Source organism: Molossus molossus, unplaced genomic scaffold (genome assembly GCF_014108415.1).
Source record: "Molossus molossus isolate mMolMol1 unplaced genomic scaffold, mMolMol1.p scaffold_m16_p_13, whole genome shotgun sequence".
Classification (NCBI taxonomy): domain Eukaryota; kingdom Metazoa; phylum Chordata; class Mammalia; order Chiroptera; family Molossidae; genus Molossus; species Molossus molossus.
The window spans coordinates 90,680,095-90,700,196 of NW_023425348.1; the positions used below are offsets into that span (position 1 = coordinate 90,680,095).

Consider the following 20,102-nt stretch of genomic DNA (forward strand, 5'->3'; position numbering starts at 1 on the left):
TGCAACCCACCAGTTGGGAAACGGGCTGGCCGAGAGACTTCCGGCCCACCCTCAGAGTCGCCAGAGGGCCGGAGGACTCTCTGAGGATGGGGACCAGCCAGGACTCCCGGGGCTTGTTGGTGCCCCAGCCCCCGCAGGCCCTCTTCTCCTCGAGCCCTCTCCCCAGAGGCACCTGCGGCAACCGCAGCCGCTCTGCGCCCCTCTCGCTTCCCTCCCTCCACAGCCTCCCTTCCCCCGCAGGGTTATTTTGGGAACCCAGAGCCTGAGGGGACCTCGGAGGAATTTCTTTCTGGGATGGGAGGAGGGAGGAACCCAGGCGTCCTTCCTGCTAGGCTCCCTCCCGGGCTCCCAGGAAGGGGAGGCGGGGCTGTAGTGGCCCCCAGGGGCCTGCGCCCGGGAGGGGGGGCGCAGGAGTGGAGAGGAACATTCCTAGGGCGGGGGTGAGGGTGGAGATGGGGTTGGGGGGAGCCCGCTACGTCCCGGAGGCGTCAGCGGGAAGCCTGAGCCTGGGAAACTTGCGCTCCCTAGCCACCTCCTCCGTGAAGGCCCCAGGGGTCCCAGTTCAGCCTTTCGGCAAGCCGTTCTCCTCCCCAGCTCCGGCTCCCGACCCAGGCTCCCATACAGCACAGTCGATCTCGGAGCGCACTCACTGGCAGGCCACACTCGGACACACAGAGTAGGGTGCCCAGAAGGGGGCGCCATTGCCGTGGGGGCGGGAGAGTGCCTGTATGACACCACCACCAACTCCAGTAAGCACCCACGCAGGGACACTCATTCCATACCCGAGGCTAGGGACGCATATTGGGATGCAAAACGCCCCGGCTCACACACATGCAGGCCTTAGGGTATTCGCCTGTCGTCCACTGTGTCACACACGCAATGGCACCCACACCCAGCACACACCTAGAACACTCGGGCACACATACCCACCCCTGTACCTCAGAACGCAAAACCATTCATGGGTCTGGCTCCCGGACCCTCTGTTCACTCCAGCTAGGCCAGCCTGGAGTTCCTTAGCCACGGCAGTGCTGACATCCGCACACGTGTGCACACACGCCAGACAGTGCACCTACATGCATGTACACTCTCCCACATAGGCACACACCCCCGTGGGTGCGCACACATGCCCATTCCACCACCACACCTTCATCTGCGGTCCAGGGCCAGCCCTGAGGTCAAACACCCTAAACCCCCCTCACCACCACCACCACTCCAGCCATTGGCAGAGCTTTGCGCCACAGAAAAGGTACCGCACCCTTTCACATGTTCCCTTGGACTGGGGAGGGGAGAGCAGGGGCTCCTCCATGGAGTTCTCTGGCGGACTTTTCCCAGGAGCCACCCAGAGCCATCAGCTCCTGACTCTGCCACTTCCTTGCTATGTGACCTTGAGAGTCACTTGGCCTCTCGGAGCCTCAATTTGCTCATATGTCAAATGGGGCGTCCGCGGGGGAAGGTCCTACTGAGACATGGCTGGGAAGGGCCGAGTGCCCCGTGATGCTTATCCAGGGCACCTCAGCTCTCTCTGCAGCTCCCTCCTATCCCCGATCCCGAAGCAGACTCCCCACCCACCAACTCACCGCCGCCTCAGTGGGCCCCTAGATGCCAGGTCCTTCCCTGCGCCGTGCCCCGCCCGCGTATGTTCCACTCACTCTTGGGACCCGCAGCAAGGAGTACGCACCCTGCCCGGGAGGCACCACCTCCGTGCGCTCCTGCCCGCCGGCCTCGCTGCGGCTGCGGCTCCCGCCCGCTCTCCGAGCCGCGGCCCGCTCCTCACCGCCCCGCCCCCGTGCCGCCCCCTCCCCTCCCCGCCCCTGCGCGGGATTCCGCACTGTCGCTACGCCTCCCCCACCGGGGCTCCCTCTCGCCCCGCACACGGCGGTCCCTGCGGCAACTTAACCCCTCCCCTGCCGCACCGCCCAGAAGCCAGGGCCGCGGGCGAGGGGCTGCGCCACTGTCTGCGCCGAGGGTGGGTGAACGGAGGTCAGGCCGCGCCGGATGAGGGGGGAGAACTAAACCGAGAGCCCTCTCCCCCAACCCCAGACGCCCCGTGCCCCCCGCCCTGCCTGGTGTTGGGCAGAGGAAGCCGGGAGGGGCAGGAAGCGGACTGCGGTGGGGAAGGGGCGCCCCGCCCAGCCCCCGGCCCGGGTTCCTGTTTTTGAAACAAACCGTTCCCACGGGGCTACCCCGACCTGGGGCCGAATGTCTTCCTGCGGGCAGCTGGGGGCACAGGCCTGGTGGAGATCGGGGGCATGGGGCACCGGGTCCTTGTGATAGTTCAGGGGAGGGGCTAGAGCAAGATGGGCGCATTTTGGGGAGAGGGCGCTGTAAGGAGGGAAGAATGAAAACGCCGCTACCTGGAGACGAGACCTCGATGTCTGGGGATGTGTGGGAAGCTCCAACTCACACAGGCGGGACTGGGGCCCCGGAAGCCAGGCTCCCACGGTGCCAGATGGCAAGGGGCAACTGCGGGTGGGTTCTCCGCAGGTTGGAGACTGCAGGCCTGGAGGCCTAGGAAGGGAGGAACTTGGGAGGGGCAGCCACAGGCTGTTGGGGTCCCCACAGGCCAGGCTCAGGGGAGCCGGTAACCGTTTCCGGACTGTGGGTTCAAACACACTCACTGTGAAACCACGGGCCCCAAACCTGCCTCCGGAGTCTTGCCCCTCCCTAACTCGGGGCTGGGGAGTGAGGACCTACCACATACTTCAAGGTAGGTAACGGGAGGTCTAGGAACAGGCCCTTTCTGATCTCAATTGTCCAAAAATTAGCTGGGAGGGACATTGGCTTAGCCTTGACTGTGACTATCCCCGGCTCAAACACTCCCCTGACTTTGGTGGAAGCAGAGCCACCGGCTTAGAGACCCTTAAAACGCCGCAGTGGGGCGGGGCTGAGGGCGGAGTCAAGAAGGCGCCAACCCTCCACATGCCCCACCCCTCCCTGATTTCGCCTTGACAGCGTGGATCTTCACTAGTCCTGGAGGCCTCTGCCCAAGTGCGGACTCCCAGCCCCGGTGAGCCCCACCCAGTCGGACGCCCCGCCCTCGGCCAGCCTGGCAGGCCGCTGACCTAGTATGGACACAGCACTGGGAAGAGAGGCGTGGAGGGTGAGGGTGACGTTGGGAAGGGGGCTGGAGAGTCCCGGGCCCTGCCTCCGTGGGCCGCCCCCCCTTCCGAGTGGATGCACCTGCTACGGGTGGGGGTAAGCCACGATGACTTCGCAGCTGCTGTTGTGCCCACCGAGAGCTAAAAATATTTTCCAACTGAGAGAGGAGTTAAGGAGAAGCAATTTATTGAGGGGTGGGTGCAGTTGGTCAGACCCATGAATAGGAGGGGGCAGGAAGCCCGAAGACAGGATGGGAGCAGTGTCCTCAGTCACACTGGACGATGTGACCTCAAGGCTGGGAGTGAATGAGTGTTTCAGGAAGAGGCTTAGAGATCTAACTCCAGTACCCCACCATCTGGATGAGGAGCTGGGGCTGGCCCAAGGGATTGCAAACAGATGCAGGGGCAGGTTTGGGGGCTGGTCTGGAGGCTCAGATCATATCATCAGGGGCCTTCAGTGGCTTGCGGGAAGGCTCTACACCCCAGATCTCCCGGGCATATTGGGCAATGGTTCGGTCACTGGAGAACTTGCCGGAGGTGGCTATGTTCCGGATCACCATCTGCGTCCACTCTCTTGGGTTCTACAGGCCAAAAAGAACTCTGAGTTCACTCTGCTGGTGGGGTCCCCACCTTCTGCCTCATCCCAGCCAGGGCCACCAAATCCCTGCCAGCCCCTAGCCCAGGATCCCTTACCTTGTACAGGGCACTGACTTTCTCCTGACATTTAATATAGTCTTCATAATCTGCAAAGACTTTAAACCTGGAGGGGAATGGACAGGCAGGAAGCTTCATGAGATCAAGGGCCGAGCCCATCCTGTCCTGGTGAATTCTGGGGACCTGGAGAGTGATGCTGCTTCCAAGGGAGTCGGCCCCAACTGCCCAGGATCCCTGTCTAGCCTCCCTAACACACCGAGGCGTGTTCAGCCCAGCAGCCCCACCTGCAAGATTCCCTGGGTGACTGGCTCACCGGTCATGGTGCATGAGCATGTTAACGATGTCCTTGAACAGGTCAGGCTGTTTGGGGGAGAAGAAGCCACTGCTCAGCTGCTCAATGATCTGCCGAAGCTCAGGAATTCGGTCATAGTACTCTTGGGCATTGTACCTGCAGGGAAGAGCTTCAGTCAGCACCCAGGAAAGGGGGTCTTGGCTTTTTCTCCAAAGAAAATCCCAGAAGTCCTAAGCCCCAGAGTCAGCCTGCTTCTGCCCTCCCTGCAGCTGCCCCTGGAGTCCCTTCCCTGGATGCCCTCTCCCTTCTGTGCTCAGCTTTCATCGCCCTTTATGTGGATGAGGACACCAGCCTACAGAGGACAGAAAGAAGTGTCAGAGCCCATGTACCACCACCATCCAACCAGGTGTTTCCTCCATGGATGTCTGTTCTCTCCACTATCCCAAGTCCAGTTCAGGCCTCACGTTCAGGCTCCATGAGGAGCCAACATGTATATCCTAAGGAACGTCCTTAAACTCGGACTGTCCGACCAAGCTGGGTGCTGTGCCCAGCACCCGCTTTCCTCCAGCATTCCATTCCCGAGGCAGCACACTCCATTCTCAACCACCAGGACTCGAAAGCATCCCCAAAGCCAGTGCGATCTTCTCCCTTCCCTCTTCTTCTTCTTTTTTTATCCTCACCCGAGGACATTTTTCCATTTTTTGTTCAGATAGAGCGGGAGGGAAAGAGGAGAGAGAGAGAGAGAGAGAAACATCGACGTGAAAGGGACACATCGAGTGGCTGCCACCCACACGACCCAACCGGGGCAGGGGACAAACTGCAACCGAGGTACGTGCCCTTAGCAGGAACTGAACCCAGGTCTCTCTGGACCGCAGGCCGACGCTCTAACCGCTGAGCCAAACTGGCCAGGGCTCCCTTCCCTCTTCTAACCAGAAACTAAGGTCACCTCAACAATGCCCCTATTCCCTATCCCCAGCACTGGTTTGCTGCAAGTGACTCTCCCAGCATGAAGGTGGAAGTCCCTACACTGGTCCCCCACCTGCACTTTGCCCCCTCCAGTCCAGTCTCCATCCTGCAGCCAAAATTGTCCTTCTGGAGCCTAGTTCTGAACATGGCAGACCTTGCTCGAAATATTTCACATCTCCCTCCTGTCCAAATGACCAAGTCTAAACTTCGTAGTCAGACTTCATAGGAGAAATTCCTTTCAATATTTAATGACAGCTCTCGTAAGCTATTGCTGGGGATATAAACTGGTAGCAACGTTCTGGAAAACAATTTGGCAATATGTGTCAAGAGCCTTAAGAACTCATTCTTTTTGACTCAGAAATATTCCTTTCTAATAATTATCTTAAGGAAATAATCAGAGATGTAAAAGATTGGTCATTACAGTGATATTTATACCAACAGGGGAAATCAGCTTTAATGTCTAACCATATGGAGTGGTTAAATAAGTTACAGTGCCCTGGCCAGTTTGGCTCAGCAGTTAGAGCGTCGGCCCACAGACTAAAGTGTCTCGGGTTCGATTTCAGTCAAGGGCACATACCTGGGTTCAGGGTTTGATCCCGGCCCTGGTTGGGGTTATGCAGGAGGCAACCAACTGATGTGTCTCTGTCACATTGATGTTTTTTTTCTCTCTCTCTCCCCCTCCCTCCCTTCCACTCTCTAAAAATCAATGGAAAACCATCTTCGGATGAGGATTAAAACATAAATAAGTTACGGCATGTCTATAGGATAGAACACTATACAATCATTTATAATATTTTTGAAGTCCGGCTGGTGTGGCTCAGTGGTTGAGCATCGACCCATGCACCAAGAGGTCGCCAGATCAATTCCCGATCAGGACACATGCCCAGGTTGTGGGCCAAATCCCCCATGGAGGGCATGCAGGAGGCGGCCAGTTGATGTTCTCTCTCATTGATGTTTCTATCTCTCTCTCCTTCTCACTTCCTGTCTCTCTAAAATCAATAAAAGGAAAAAAAAGTATTTAATATTTTTGAAGACTATTTAATAATATGGAAAATGCCTCTCCAATGTAAAATAAGATATCAAGCCCTGGCCGGTTTGGCTCAGCGGTTGGAGCGTCGGCCTGTGGTACAGAGAGACCTGGGTTCAGTTCCCGCTAAGGGCGCGTACCTCGGTTGCAGTTTGTCCCCGGCCCTGGTTGGTCGTGCGAGTGGCAGCCACTCGATGTGTCTCTTCACGTCGATGTTTCTCTCTCTCTCTCTTCCTCTCTCTCCCTTCCGTTCTATCTGAACAAAAAGTGGAAAAATGTCCTCAGGTGAGGATAAAAAAATAAAATAAAATAAAATAAAATAAGATATCAGGATTCAAATTATACATATGTTATTCCCAACTTTTTTTTTTTAAATCCTCACCCAAGGACATCCTTCCATATTTTGTTCAGATAGAGTGGGAGGGAGAGAGAGAGAAACATCGATGTGAAAGGGACACATCGAGTGGCTGCCACCTGCACGACCCAACCAGGACCAGGGACAAACTGCAACCGAGGTACATGCCCTTAGCGGGAACCGAACCGGGGTCTCTCTGGACTGCAAGCTGACGCTCTAATCACTGAGGGCTGAACTTTTAAAATCTACGCATACACACACACATATGTAAATATACGTAGAAAAAGAGACCTGTGACTTTAAATCTGGGTGATGAAATTATGGATGATAGTTATTTTCTTTTTTGTGGTTTTGTATTTTTCCAATTAATGAGCATTATTGTTTTTATAAGAAAAAATCATATTTTAAAATAAAATTTAAAAAATATAATGCCAGGAAAATGTCTCCTCTCAAGAACTATGTTCCTGGCCACAAGTATAGTTAACTACTATATTCTTTTTTTTAATCCTTACCCGACAATATTTTTCCATTTATCAGCAGAGAGAGTGGGAGGGAGGGAGAGAGAGAGAAAAAAACATCGACATGAGAAAGACACATCAATTGGTTGCCTCCCACACTACTGGACCAGGGCCGGGGACGAACCGAAACCAAGGTACGTGCCCTTGACTGGAAGCGAACCCACGACTCATCGGTCCTCGGGCGGACACTCTCACGCTGAGCCAAACAGGTCAGGGCTAAACTACTATAGTCTTATTTCCCGTTTGCCATGGCTGTCAGGGAGCTAAGAATTTAGTTTATTTCCAATCCCAGAAATAATATTATCTCTGAGGATTGATATAATTTTCTCTTCCTTTTCCTTCAGCTCTGTGTTTTTTGTTTTTCCTGTTTTATTAACCTTCATTTTTTGGGAAGTTACCTCAAAAGATTTTTAGGGTTCTGATGGCACAACTAAGACCTGGTGCGGCCTGCACTAGTCTTCCCTGCACGTCTCTTCTCCCAAACCTGCCCCCGCAGCCAGGCCTCGGTGCCTCCTGCCCAGACTGTCAACTTAGGAGCCCTTGACCCCCATACCCTCTCTGGTCAAGCTTTTCCACGTCGTCCACCCGCATGCCGAAGATAAAGAAGTTCTCCTCTCCTGCCTCTTCTGCCATCTCCACATTGGCGCCGTCCATAGTGCCAATGGTCAGGGCCCCATTGAGCATGAACTTCATGTTGCCAGTGCCTGAGGCCTCAGTGCCCGCAGTGGAGATCTGCTCAGAGAGGTCAGACGCCGGGATCACTGTGGGGCAGCAGCAGGAGGACAGGTCAGCTCTGGGCCGGGTCCCAGCCCAGCTGAGGACTCTGGATTTAGGCTGGCCCTGGACACAGCTAGATTCAGAGCCCCTCCCATCCCAACCCTTCAATCAACAACAACCCTCTCACCCGCAAGCCTCTTTTTTTTTTTTTGGTATGTGCCCCTAGCAGGATCTGAACCCAGGACTCTCTGGTCCACAGACCGACGCTCCAACTGCTGAGCCAAACCGGCCAGGGCAACTCCCCAGCCTCTTGATGATTCTTGAACATCTGGGACTCCCCCCACCCTGCTCCCTTGTGTGATTTGACAAATATCAACTGCCAGAAACTCCACCATTAGGGCCACATCCTCATGGTTAATTATTGACCCCTCCTGATTTTTCTTTTAAAGTGCGAGTACCGCAGGAAGAGGTGACTAATACTTCTTTCAGGCACCGAAATAATCAGAACCTCCCTAGGGCCCCCACTGGCGGCACCACACCTTTCTCAGCCAGCGAGACTCGATAGTTCTCCAGGAAGATCACACGGAGTCGGTCTCCCACCACCGGGTCGTGGTTGACCACATCCCCAATGGCCGTGATGAGTCTGATGATCATCTTGGCCATGTGGTACCCAGGGGCAGCCTGTGGGGGCACAGTCTGGAGTCAGCTCCATGGCCCAACCCCCTACACCCATCCTGCAACCCAGGCAAGGCTGACCTTAACCCAGATAGCAAAAGACCAGAGCCACAGTCTGCGGCCCAGCTTCTCACCTTCCCTCCAATCATCACAGTTCGAGGCACAACAAACTTATTGGGTTCCTTCTTGATGCCTGTGGAGAAGGAGAGGGATGAAGTGGGCCAGGATTTCCCTCTGGGCAGTAGCTCCTGACAGTCCCATGCGGATGGGGCCCAGACCGGGAGACAGGAGGCCTGACTTGGGCAATCACTTGCTATGTGACCTCAGATCTGTCCCTTCCCCTTCTCTGAACCTGTTCGCCCATCTGTAAAGTGGGGGTAATTCTGTGTCCCAAGAGTTGTCCCAAGGCTAAAGCAGATGTTGACTAGGAAGCGTGTGTTACGCTGGGAGGCACACGGAGGGGAGAACCAGGAGACGGAGCTGGTCCCTGCAACTCACGGTTGTACAGGGTGATGATGTGGAGGCAGTTGAGGAGCTGGCGCTTGTATTCATGAATCCGCTTCACCTGGACGTCGAAGAGTGAGTTGGGGTTGATCTGGACTTTGTATTCCTTCTCTAGATACGCAGAGAACTTCAGCTTGTTTTCCTGAAGGCGGGGGACAGGAGAAAGCTCACCAACACGCCTCAGCTTCAGGACACCCTACAGTCTCATTTCTTTCCCCGGAAGGTCGAGGATAGAGGGCTCACAGGCCACCTTCATCCACTCCTCTACCAGGGCAGACATTGCTAATCCATGTCAGCACTCTGCCGGTGAGTCTGATGATGCTTTCCCACCATGGACTCATGTAACTTCTACCAGTGGCCTGAGGTGACAGGAGAGACGAGCTCTATTGGCCATTCCTGTCCTGAACGTCTGGCCCTCCAGAAGCCTCCACTCCAGGCCTGGCACAGGGGTCCCAGGCTGCAACACTCCTCACCTGCTTCACTTTGGCCACGTCCCGGATAAAGGCTTCGTCGTCCACAAAGGAGAGCAGTTTGCGCAGCTGGTCCAGGTCTGAGATGTAATCCTCCCCGATGCGCTGGGAGAAGATGGCTCCCAGTCAGGCCGCAGAGAGGGCAGACAGTCCTCCCCCTCCAGTTCCCCAGCTGGGACACGATCTGTAAATGCCATCTTCCTCCCCTCTCCACCTTGAGCTGACCCCGGCAGGCTGTCCTCCTGGCCTTTTCCTCATGCAGGCAATGCCCTCACGTTCCTGCTCCCAATCTCTGTCCCCGTCCCGTCTCACTTCAGATGTGACCTACTGATGACCCCTCCATTAGAGTGTAAACTCCGCCAGGTTGACGTTCATAGCTAGGGCCTCTCTAGCCCGTAGAACATCCTCATGCAGGGAGGAAAACGGCTCCCTCCTCCCAGCACACACGAGGTTTGGGAAACAAGTGCACCAGGGTTTCAGCCCTCCACTGGGCACCCTACAGTCAACCACCTACATGACCGAACCCAGCTGATCCCTGCAGTAACCTGTCCCTGCAGTGACCTCTCACCTCCGCAATGACCTCTGCCAACCCAGGGTTACACATGCGCAGCCAGCGCCGAGGGGTGATACCATTGGTCTTATTCTGGAACTTATGCGGCTCCAGCTCATAGAAGTCCTTGAAGCTGCAGAATGGAGTTTGGGGTCACCACTCACCCCTGTGGGATGAAGGTCTCCTTCTGGGGTGCCTATCCTGGTTTCTTGATGAAAGAGGCCTGGGGCAGAGAGGTGCTGCTGTGTTAAGAGGGGGACATCTGGGGACAAGACTGGCCCCCGGACAGGGCCGCGGTGCCTGTTAGAGCGATGCTACCTGTGGAAGGGCCAGCTGTGCTGTGCAGTGAGGGGCGGGCCTGTGAGTGACAGGCCTATAAGTGGGTGGGCCCAGTGGGAGGGCCAGGGTCTCACATGGTCTTCTTGAGGATCTCAGAGTGGATGCGAGCCACGCCATTGACGGCGTGAGACCCGGTGATGCACAGATGGGCCATGTTGATGCGTTTCACCGCGCCCTCCTCCACAAGGGACATGCGCCGCAGCCGGTCTACATCCCCTGGGAACGCGGCCGCCACCCGCTGTGCCAGGAGAACCCAGAGCTAGGACGCTAGGACGGGATGCAGGAACCCAGTCCCAGCCATGTACCCCCAGAACTCCGCCAGAGCCCTCCCCAGTGAGTCTCAGGCCCCAAGCCGCCCACCCCTCTCCGCTCACATTAAGGAAGCGCTGGTTGATCTCATAGATGATCTGGAGATGCCGCGGCAGCAGCGTCTCCATGAGGTGCACGGGCCAGCGCTCCAGGGCCTCGGGCAGCACCGTGTGGTTGGTGTAGGCGCAGGTCTTCACCGTCACCTCCCACGCCTGGCAGAGGAATGAAGACGGGATCTCCAGACCTAAGCCTGCAGCTCTCCGCACAAACTGTGCAGCCAGGAGCCCGGCCCTGCCACTGTGGTGCCAGTTTCTCAGACATCTGCCCTCTGGGCCTCACGCTGCCATCTGTTTAGTGGGGGCTCCACTCACGTCTTTTCACTCCCCAGACTGGGAGGGAACCCAGAGGCAGAGGGCCAGGCAGGGGGGGAAGGGTCCTGAAGCCCACCTTGTCCCAGTCCAGTCGCTCCAGGTCCACCAGAATCCTCATCAGCTCAGGGATGGCCAGGGAGGGGTGGGTGTCATTGAGCTGGATGGCCACCTGTTAGGAGTGAGGGGCAGGCAGGGACTCCGTCGGCTCTGGGGCTGAGCTGGAGGTGGGGACACTCATGGCAGCAGGGAAGCCCAGGCCCCGTGTCTGTTGACTGAGGGTCCACAGCAGGTCACCCTCACACACAGCCCCAGCCTCCAGCCTCCATTTCCTCGTCTATAAAACGGGTGGACAGGCTGAGGCTGGAGGGGAGACCGTGCACACATCCCAGCAGGTGGAGAGGCGGCCGACCCCGCAGCCCGGTACCTTGTCCGGGAAGGCATCAAAGCTTGTGCGCACGGGGTCACGGCAGCCAAACTTGGAGGACTTGAAGCGGCGGATGATGTCCTGGAGCGTCGCAGCCACTACAAAGTACTCTTGTTTCAGCCGTAGCTCTTTCCCCTCGAAGAACTGGGGACAGCGTGAGGAAGAACGGGGTCAAGTGGTGAGGGCACAGCCTAACAGGACTGGGTGTGGCCAGGAGAGACCCCACCGACACCAAGACCCGTGATTCCTGAAGTGTCCCATCTCCAGGACCCAGGGGTCTTTCCCCCACCAGGAAGTAGTAATGGGGACAGTGCCCACCCTAACCTGCTGTCCCCGGACTCAGGCATCCTCCCGCTTAACTGGGAGGACAAACAGGATACACAGGGACCAACAATATGTCCTGGATGTGACTGGGGCACCAGAGAATGCCTCCCCGCCTTCTCCCATGCACATAGGCTTCCAGTTCAGGGGAGACATACATTGTCGTTGGGGTACAGGACACGAGAGATGTTCTCAGCCAGGTTGCGGTCCAGAACAGCCTGGATGTAGCCACCAATGTTGACTGGAGGACAGAAGTGAGAACAAGGTCAGACTTGGACCAAGCATGGGTTGGGGTAGGCGGGGGCTGCTGACTACCAGCGGCTGAACTCACAGTCCTTGAGGTTGAAGTCATTGGGGGCCTTGGCAGACCACAGGCGCATGGTGTTGACGATGTTGTTGCGGTAGCCAGGCACGGGCGTGTCATAAGGCATGGCCAACACCACCTGCAGGGGCACCCGGTGTGCTGTCAGGAGCTGGACATTTGTTGTGTCTCACGTGTGAGGCCCTGAGAGCTGGAGCTCCAGGCTTTGTCCCTGCACTGTGCCCACTGCCAACCCTGGGGTCTAATCCCAACTCTGGGTAACCTCCAACAAACCCCTCGACCTCTCTGGACCTCATCCATAAAGAGAGCACACCCCCAGTGTCTCCTATACCTCCACCCGCCTTGCCGGGCTGTTGTAAGGATTACGGGAGGAGGCAGCGGCGGGCGCAGTGCCCAAGGTGGGGCTCTTTTGGTGGCCACTCTGCAGTAATGGGGATGAGCTGGCCCATCTGGTCTGAGCACAACCTTGAAGACACTCTGGACCCGTGAAAGGGCTGGGAAATCCTGGGGCTTGGTTGGAGGAGTCACAGAGGTCAAGTCCATCCAAGTGTCATATGCCTGGTTGACCACAGTGGCTAACGCTGACCCCACGTCCCACAACTAGCAAACATCAATGATTGGCCGTGTCCCGTGTGTATCAGTCATTAGGAGCGTCATAGTCCGTACACCGAAAGGTCCCAGGTTCAATTCCCAGTCAGGGTGTACGCCTAGGTTGAGGGTTTGATCCCCAGCCCCAGTCGAGGAGGAAACCAATAAACGTTTCTCTCTCACATCAATGTTTCTCTCTCTCTCGCCCTCTCTCTTAAAAAAATCAATAAAATGTCCTCAGGTGAGGATTTCAAAAAAAACAAACATCGCCTGGCTGGTGTGGCTCAGGGGACAGAGCGTCCTCCTATGGACGGAGAGGTCCCGGTTCGATTCCTGGTGGGGGTGCATGCCTGGGTCTTGGACTCGATCCCAGGTGGGAAGCATGCAAGAGGCAGCCAATCAATGTTTCTCACGTCAATGTTTCTTTTTATTTGTCCCCTCACATGGATGTTTCTGTCTCTCCCTTGCTCTCTCTCTAAAATATCAATAAAAGCGTATTTTTTTAAAAAAAACATCAATGATTGCCGCCAGTAACTGCCTACCACCATGGGGCTGGGGACACATCCGCCTCTCCCTCCCCAGTACTTGGTAGCCCAGTTGGAGCCAAGTGGAAGCTGTAGCTCAGAAAAGGAAGGGGCAGGCCCAAGAGCAGACAGTCAGGTGGGCAGCCCCAGTCCCTGCTGGACCTCGGTGTGGATGACAGCAGAACAAGCGTCCAGTTCCGAAAGCCTAGAGGTCTTTGTGCAGCCTTCTGGAGGCTGACAACCTGCAGCCGCAAGCCAGAGGGCTGGCTGAGCTGGAATCAGACACCTGTTTTGGCTGTAGGGCTTCCTCTAACTTGCTATGTGAGCTTAACCAAGTCCGTCCCCCTCTCAAGGCTTTAATTTTCTCCCCTCCTCTTTCTGGCCTGTGCTCTGCCTCCCATCAAGCTCCCAGTTCAGATGCGTGGGGGAGTCAAGTTGCCATGATTATTCTTTGACGGGTCCAGTGGGGTGAAAAGGAGCATCGTCAGGAGAGGGGCACTGGTGGAACAGGGCAGCCTCTCTCCTCCTCCTCAGCTCTGCACTTGGCCTGGCTCCCTTGTGATCCTATTGCCTCCAGCCTCTCCTTACTCTAGCTGTGTGGCCTTGATTAAGTCACTTAACCTCTCTGAGCCTGGTGTCCTCCATTGTAAAATAGCACTGGGTCCAGTAGCCTCCAGGCTCTTTCCCTGTATCACCCAGTTTCCTCTAGGCGCCTCCCCGCCCCGTTCTCCCTTGCTGAGCCCTCCCCCATTCGTCGACCTTGTCTTCACCTGTGTGTCCACCCACTTGGCCCCCTGGTTGGTGTGTTCCACTCGGCCATAGAAGTGTACAGGCAGCGTGAACTCGGGTCGGGCCTTCTCCCAGGGGTTGCCGTAGCGAAGCCAGTCGTCAGCCTCCTCCATCTGAGCCCAAGGCAGATTAGAGGGGAAAGGAAGGCAGCGTCAGACCCTGACTCAACACCGTGGTTGGGGGCGGGGCGGCAGGAGCCGTGGCCCTCGTGTACCCTATACAGGGTGTACATTAAGGGCTCTGGGTGGGCCCTGGTCTGGTGGAATATCCAGTGGGACACGGTATGTGTATGAGAGTTCAAGAGGTGCCACAGGTGTGAACCACCTGCTTCCGGAGTGAGCAGCCGGCTTTGGGGTCATGGGAAAGGAGCAAGGATGCTTTTCATCAAGACTGGGCTTAGTTCTGGTCTCTCCAGAGATGGATGGCCAAACAGGTGTCCCCTCCATCATTACTTGGTCCCCACAAAGTCAGGGCCAAAGGCTGCTCACCTGCCAGCCCCCAGAGATCTTCTGGTTGAAAATCCCGAACTCATAGCGGATCCCATAACCATAGGCAGCCAGGCCCAGTGTTGCCATAGAGTCCAGAAAGCAGGCTAGGGGTGTGCAGGGAGGTGAGTGTCAGGACCCAGCACAACAGAATCTTCTGCCCACCTGCCCCCTGCTACCCTCCACTTACCTGCCAGCCGGCCCAAGCCCCCGTTGCCCAACCCTGCATCTTCCTCAATTTCCTCCAGCTCTTCCATGTCCAGGCCCAGCTAGAGGGGGCAAGGTGTGGCAGCAGTCAGGGCCAAGTGCCAGCAGGGGAATCCCCCTAACCCTAGGCTTGCCCCACCCCCAACCTTCCCAGACCTGGTAAACAGCCTCATCACAGGCGTTCTCCAAGGCCAGGTTCACCATGGTGTTTTGCAGTGTCCGGCCCATGTAGAACTCCAGAGACAGGTAGTAGATCCTCTGCCAGAGACACAGACACACAGGGGGAAGGGGGTGAGGGCTGCCAGCCAACATTCAGGTAGGCCCTACCTCTCACACCTCCTGCCCCACTCCTAGGTCCCAGCATGTCCCAGCCCTGTCTCCATTTTCTTTCTTCCTGTTTCAGGCTTTGGAACCCAACAGGTAAGGTTCTGATCCCAGTATTTCCTCTGACTTTGGACAAATCACTTTTCTTCCCTGAACCTGTTTCCTCATCTAGCAAATGGGGCTGGCATATCTACCTCAGGTATCGAGGTGCTTGGGAGAGGTGGGAACCCCTTCCATCCAAACGAGCCTCCCAACAGCCCAGCAGGGAGTCAGGACATAGAGAAGTACCTCTCGTGCTCCCTGACAGGGAAAAGCCAAGCCCAGACAAAGTCATCTGCTCAAGGTCATACAATGACTCATGCTAGACTCAGACCTCTCTCGCCTTGCGGTGCCCAGCTCTCCTTGGCCCTCAAACCTCAGTCCCCAGAAGGGGACAGAGAGGCATCAGGATCCAGGATCTTGATGGTGCCTGGGTTTCCTGGGTCCCCCTCTGCCCCACCCATCTGCCCCTCCCCCACCCCTGCCCAGGAGCATCGGGTTGCTGACATTTACCATTGACCCCAAAAGACACTTGATCCCACTGTCCTAATTACCCCAGCTTCGCACCACCTGCTCCCCAGGCACACCACACACATGTTCAATGACGAGTTCTTTTAGTTCAGGTCCAACCCAGACCTCTGGGGTCTTCCTGTTTCCCACCTTCAATAGGCCCTCCACTCTGAGTGGGTGCTGGGCCTTTGCAACCAGCCCTCCTGACTTGAGCCCCCTGACCTGCTCTGGTCTCAGGTTTCTCCCCCTGGGTCGCCCCAGCACCCATTGCACCTAGGACCCCTGGATCCTCCAACCTCAGAAATCTTTGCTGCAGAAAACCAACCCCAGGATGGGGCTGCTACTTGGTTGAGATTTCCCAGACCCCTGGCAAGGTTCCCAGCCCATGCCCCTGCCCAGGGTGCCCCAACCAGCACCTTGGGGTCCTTCTCGTAGTAGTGCTGCTGTGTGCGGATCCAGCGGCCCACGAGGTGGTCGCGTACAGTGTGGGCCAGCGCAAAGTAGTAGTCTCGAGGCGTGGCCACATTGCGGTCCTTTACGAGTGTGAAATGCAGGTGCCGGTTGAAGTTCTTCTTCAGGTCGGTCACGTTCTCCACGCCGGCCAGGCCTCGAACACTGATTTGCTTTCTCTTCTCCTGGTCTGTCAGGGGCCGGGACATGGCTGCGGGAGGCTGGGCCTGACCGAGTGGCGGATAGGAGGACGGCTGGCCTCAGTGGTGCCTCCAGCCAGGGAGTGGAAATCCCCAGGCGCCTGTTGATTTAAAGCCCGACTCTGGGAAGCATGCCCCGCCCCCCCCCCCAGGATGGGAGGGTCTTGGCATTACAATGAGGAGCTATTTTGGGGGTGAGGGGAGGAGAAGAGAGATGGGCAGGGAGAACAGGGGCCAGGCCAGGCTCAGCCTGGCTCCTTCTCAGCCCTGTGCTGACCCACTTCTTCCAGGCCTCCGCACACTGGGGTCTCTGTCTTCTGCAGGGTCAGAAACAAGATGCAGCAGGCGGAGTGCTGGTTTGAGAGGCCCGAGTCTTGCCTGGAGCCAATGAGCTGTGACTTTGGCTTAAGAGGTTGCCTAGATCTGGCCCTTTTCCTGGGTTATAGATGAAGGGTAGGGTCCTCCATAAGGAGAGTCTGAGGGTGCTATCAAGTGGGCAGGTGTCAGGAGGCCCAGCCTTCATGAGCAGCTTGGTTTGCTTTAGACATTTGCCCAGAGACTACAAACCACAGGCTGAATGACCTCTGGTCAAGCTTCCACAGTGGCTATGCTGGGGGGGGCTATCATTAGCTGCACCCTGGCAGACCACATGTGGCAAAAGGGGATAGGACCCCTCCTTCAGGCTGAAGAGTCAGGAGCTGAAGGTCAGTGTGCCCCAAACAGAAGAGGTGCAGTTAGCATAGGACACTGGGTGTTTTGAGAAAAGAGAGATCAGGACCCTGAGTTTCAGGAGGTAGTATGGGTCAGAACCACTACCCCTACCCCACCCCCACCAAAGCTGACCTCCCCCTGTTGCTGTCTCTCAAGGAGCTCTGAAGTGACCTTTGGAGAGGGACGGTCAGATTACAGCCCATCTTTGGCTAGGGGCCAACATCCTGAAGCAGGGGACCCTGGGAACTGTAGTCCTGTGGGCCCACAGGGGTAGGAGAAACTAGCCATATTTGGCAGATGGTATTAGGTCTTCCTGTGATGCAACTGCCAGGTGATTGAAGGCCTTCTCCCACTCACTCTTTCTACCTGGGGCCACCCACTGGACAGGGATTTAGTGGTCCAGGGTTCACAGCTATGACCTCTTGTAAAACGGGAGCCCCTGCACCCCAGGAACTTTATACCATCCATCTTCCTTTGGAAGACTGGGCAACCCAGAACTCACTGCTCATGGACTGGCTCAGCGCTGATTTGCTGTGTGTCCTTGGACTGGTTGCTTTATTCTTCCGAGCCTTGGATTCAAATTTATAAATCGTGTGGAAGCTGACTTTGGATCCTGCTTTCTTCTTTGAGCAAAAGAGCCCAGGGCCTTGTGCTATTTCCAAGGATGCCTGGGCCTCCTGGTGCTATGGGCCAGTGGAGGGGGAAGAACTAGGTGTTCTAGTATGAGAAGCAAGGAGGGTCAGAGGCCTAGGCAACTGCAGGATGCTCCTGAGAGCCTAATTCAGGGAAGGCCAAGTTCTTCCCGAGGACTTTCTGAACCACAGCAGGCCCCGGCCAGTAATTATAGCTCAGTGTCAGGGCTCAGTTGCAAGCCCTACCCCAGCCTTCTGATACCCAAGACCTATTCTGCCCATTCCTCAAGTCGGCACTACCGTGCTGGTCTTCCAGTCCCATGCTTCACAGGAGAGGGAAAAGTTCAGAAAGAAAAGACATTTCTTTTATACATTGTATTTCCCAAAAGAACGTTTGGTGGCACTCCGGTGTCTGCAGCTCCCATCCTCTCAGCCTCCTGGGCTGTGCCTCTGCACAACTTCACCCCACCTTCCACCAGGTGGAGAAACGGTCCGAGCAGAACACACCACTTACGTGCTGTCACCATACCCCAATTGCAGAGGTCACTTTGGCCACATAAAGCTTTGCACTGATCCCAAATTGCCTAAGACTTCATTTCCCTGTCACTAAGGACCTACTCCCACAGACCATTCCCATATTTTTCTTTATCCTCATCTGAGGACATTTTTCCATTTTTTGTTCAGAGTGGGAGGGAGAAAGAGAGAGAAACATCGACATGAAAAGGACACATCGAGTGGTTGCCACCCGCACTACCCAACCAGGGCTGGGGACAAACTGCAACCAAGGTACGTGCCCTTAGCGGGAACCGAACCTGGGTCTCTCTGGACCGCAGGCCGACGCCCTAACCACTGAGCCAAACCGGCCAGGGCATATTTCTCAAATTTTTTTTTTTCTTTTTAATTTTATTTCTCAATTTTTTATTGATTTTCAGAGGGAGAGGAAAACATCGATCGGCTTCCTCTTGCATGCCCCCTGCTGGGGATCGCGCCTGCAACCTGGGCATGTGTCCTGACCGGGAATCAAACTGGCTGGAACATTACGTTTCTACTAAAAAACAAATGTACCTTTTATTTTTTTTAACATGTTTTTATTGGTTCAGAGAAAGACAGAATCATCAATGAAGAGAAACATCATCAGTTGGCTGCCCCCTGCATGCCCCCTATTGAGTATTGGGTTCCCAATCCAGGCATGGCCCTAACCAGGAATCAAACCCACACCCTCTTGGTACATGAGCAGATAGGTCAACTGAGCCGTATCAGCTGAGCAATAAATGTACTTCTGACTCGTTTTTTTTAAATCCTCGCCCGAGGACATTTTTCCATATTTTGTTCAGATAGAGTTATAGGGAGAGAGAGAGAGAAACATCGACGTGAAAGGGACACATCGAGTGGTTGCCACCCACACAACCCAACCAGGGCCGGGGACAAATTGCAACCGAGGTACATGCCCTTAGCGGGAACCAAACCCGGGTCTCTCTGGACCACAGGCTGATGCTCTAACCGCTGAGCCAAACCGGTTGGCCAGGGCTTGACTCGTTTCTTTAGCTGTCTTTCTTGTGGGTTATTTCAGTCATGTCAGTGGCCCCCAACTCTTTGCAAGAGTGGTTCCCAAGCTCTTTTTCCTTTGATGCCCCAACGCAGTGGCACGAAACCTTGAAGGCTCCAACTGCACCATTTCTAGTTTTGCTGCTCATGCCGTGGTGTTGCATGTGCTCTTTAAAAAAGCACATTCTCCAACCTGAACTAATTCATGGTTGTTTGTGTGACTAGGTTTCTCGCCAGAAATCCTGCCTCCTTCCCTGGACCAATCCTGGGTTTCTCCAGGGCCCTTGGCTGGGTCTCAGTAACAGAGCCCTAAGGCTGACCTTTCCCGACTGGCACTTTCACCAACCAAGCTTTGCGAGGGCACATGCCCAGGGGGGATGCTTCAGCAGCAGCATAAGCGGGAAGAAGGGGTGCAAGGTCCTCTGTAACAATAGGGCCACATAGGCCTTTTTCCACCCGTGTCGCTGGGGGGGCAGGGAAGCATTCCTCATCTCCCAATTCCGCCACAAAGGGAGGGAGCTTACTGCCATTCTGAGGGCCAAGGCTTCCTGCTGTCTCCTCCATTTCAGGGTCTTGAGCTGCTTGGAGAAAGGCCCAAGACTGATTTCTTCGTCAGCCACTTTGTTACTCTCCAAAACCTTAACAAAAGCTGACGGCAGGGAACAGAGGGAGTGAGCACAGGAACGGAGCTGGCCCCAGGGGAGAAAGACAGAGGAGATAGCTGGGCTGTGGTTAAGTCATTTATTGATTTTATTTCTAAAACCCACATAGCGCCACTTTGCCTCTTTCAGAGCTTCAAAGAGCTAATTAACCGCCCAATGAGCCCACCAGGGAAACCAAGCTTGTGGGGAAGCAATGAGGTGAAGCCAAGGTCAAAGAGGGTAGCCATGCCCAAGCCCTGCCTCCATTCCATCAGTTACTGACAAAGATTTTTCCCCTCCTTTTAGTTGACTGAGGTTTAGGACTGGGTTAGGGAACGCACTGAATTTTCTGAGACTTCCTTAACCCCTGCAGGCCTACAGTAAAGGACAAGCACCCTGGATGGAGCCCAGACACCTGGGCTTTGCTCCAGCTTCAAGCTGGAAAACAGCCCAGCCAGAATTGTCCCCACTGGTCAGGTGCTGGGAGCAGTGGGAGCTTGCCATCCCTTAGCTTCCCCAAAGGGAGGAAAGACAGCGAGGGAAGG

At 55.8% G+C, this 20,102-nt stretch overlaps 1 protein-coding gene across 2 annotated transcripts; it reads right to left on the reverse strand.

The window, feature by feature from the left end:
- Positions 1-3,268: 3,268 nt before the first annotated feature.
- On the reverse strand, positions 3,269-16,391 carry PYGM (glycogen phosphorylase, muscle associated). Of its 2 annotated transcripts, none has more exons than XM_036258830.1 (20): positions 15,795-16,391; positions 14,662-14,763; positions 14,489-14,567; positions 14,302-14,405; positions 13,795-13,926; positions 11,922-12,033; positions 11,749-11,831; positions 11,270-11,413; positions 10,922-11,014; positions 10,540-10,686; positions 10,240-10,403; positions 9,845-9,959; positions 9,280-9,381; positions 8,801-8,948; positions 8,437-8,495; positions 8,167-8,308; positions 7,464-7,671; positions 4,066-4,200; positions 3,792-3,858; positions 3,269-3,679 (listed from the first exon to the last, which is right to left on the reverse strand). In XM_036258830.1, exons 1-20 carry the CDS (start codon positions 16,035-16,037, stop codon positions 3,530-3,532), a joined length of 2,529 nt encoding a protein of 842 aa, XP_036114723.1. In that variant the 5' UTR covers positions 16,038-16,391; the 3' UTR covers positions 3,269-3,529. The 2 variants fall into 2 exon arrangements, with proteins under 2 accessions (XP_036114723.1, XP_036114724.1); XM_036258831.1 differs by lacking the exon at positions 15,795-16,391 and adding an exon at positions 15,118-15,190.
- Between the last annotated feature and the right edge of the window lie 3,711 nt (positions 16,392-20,102).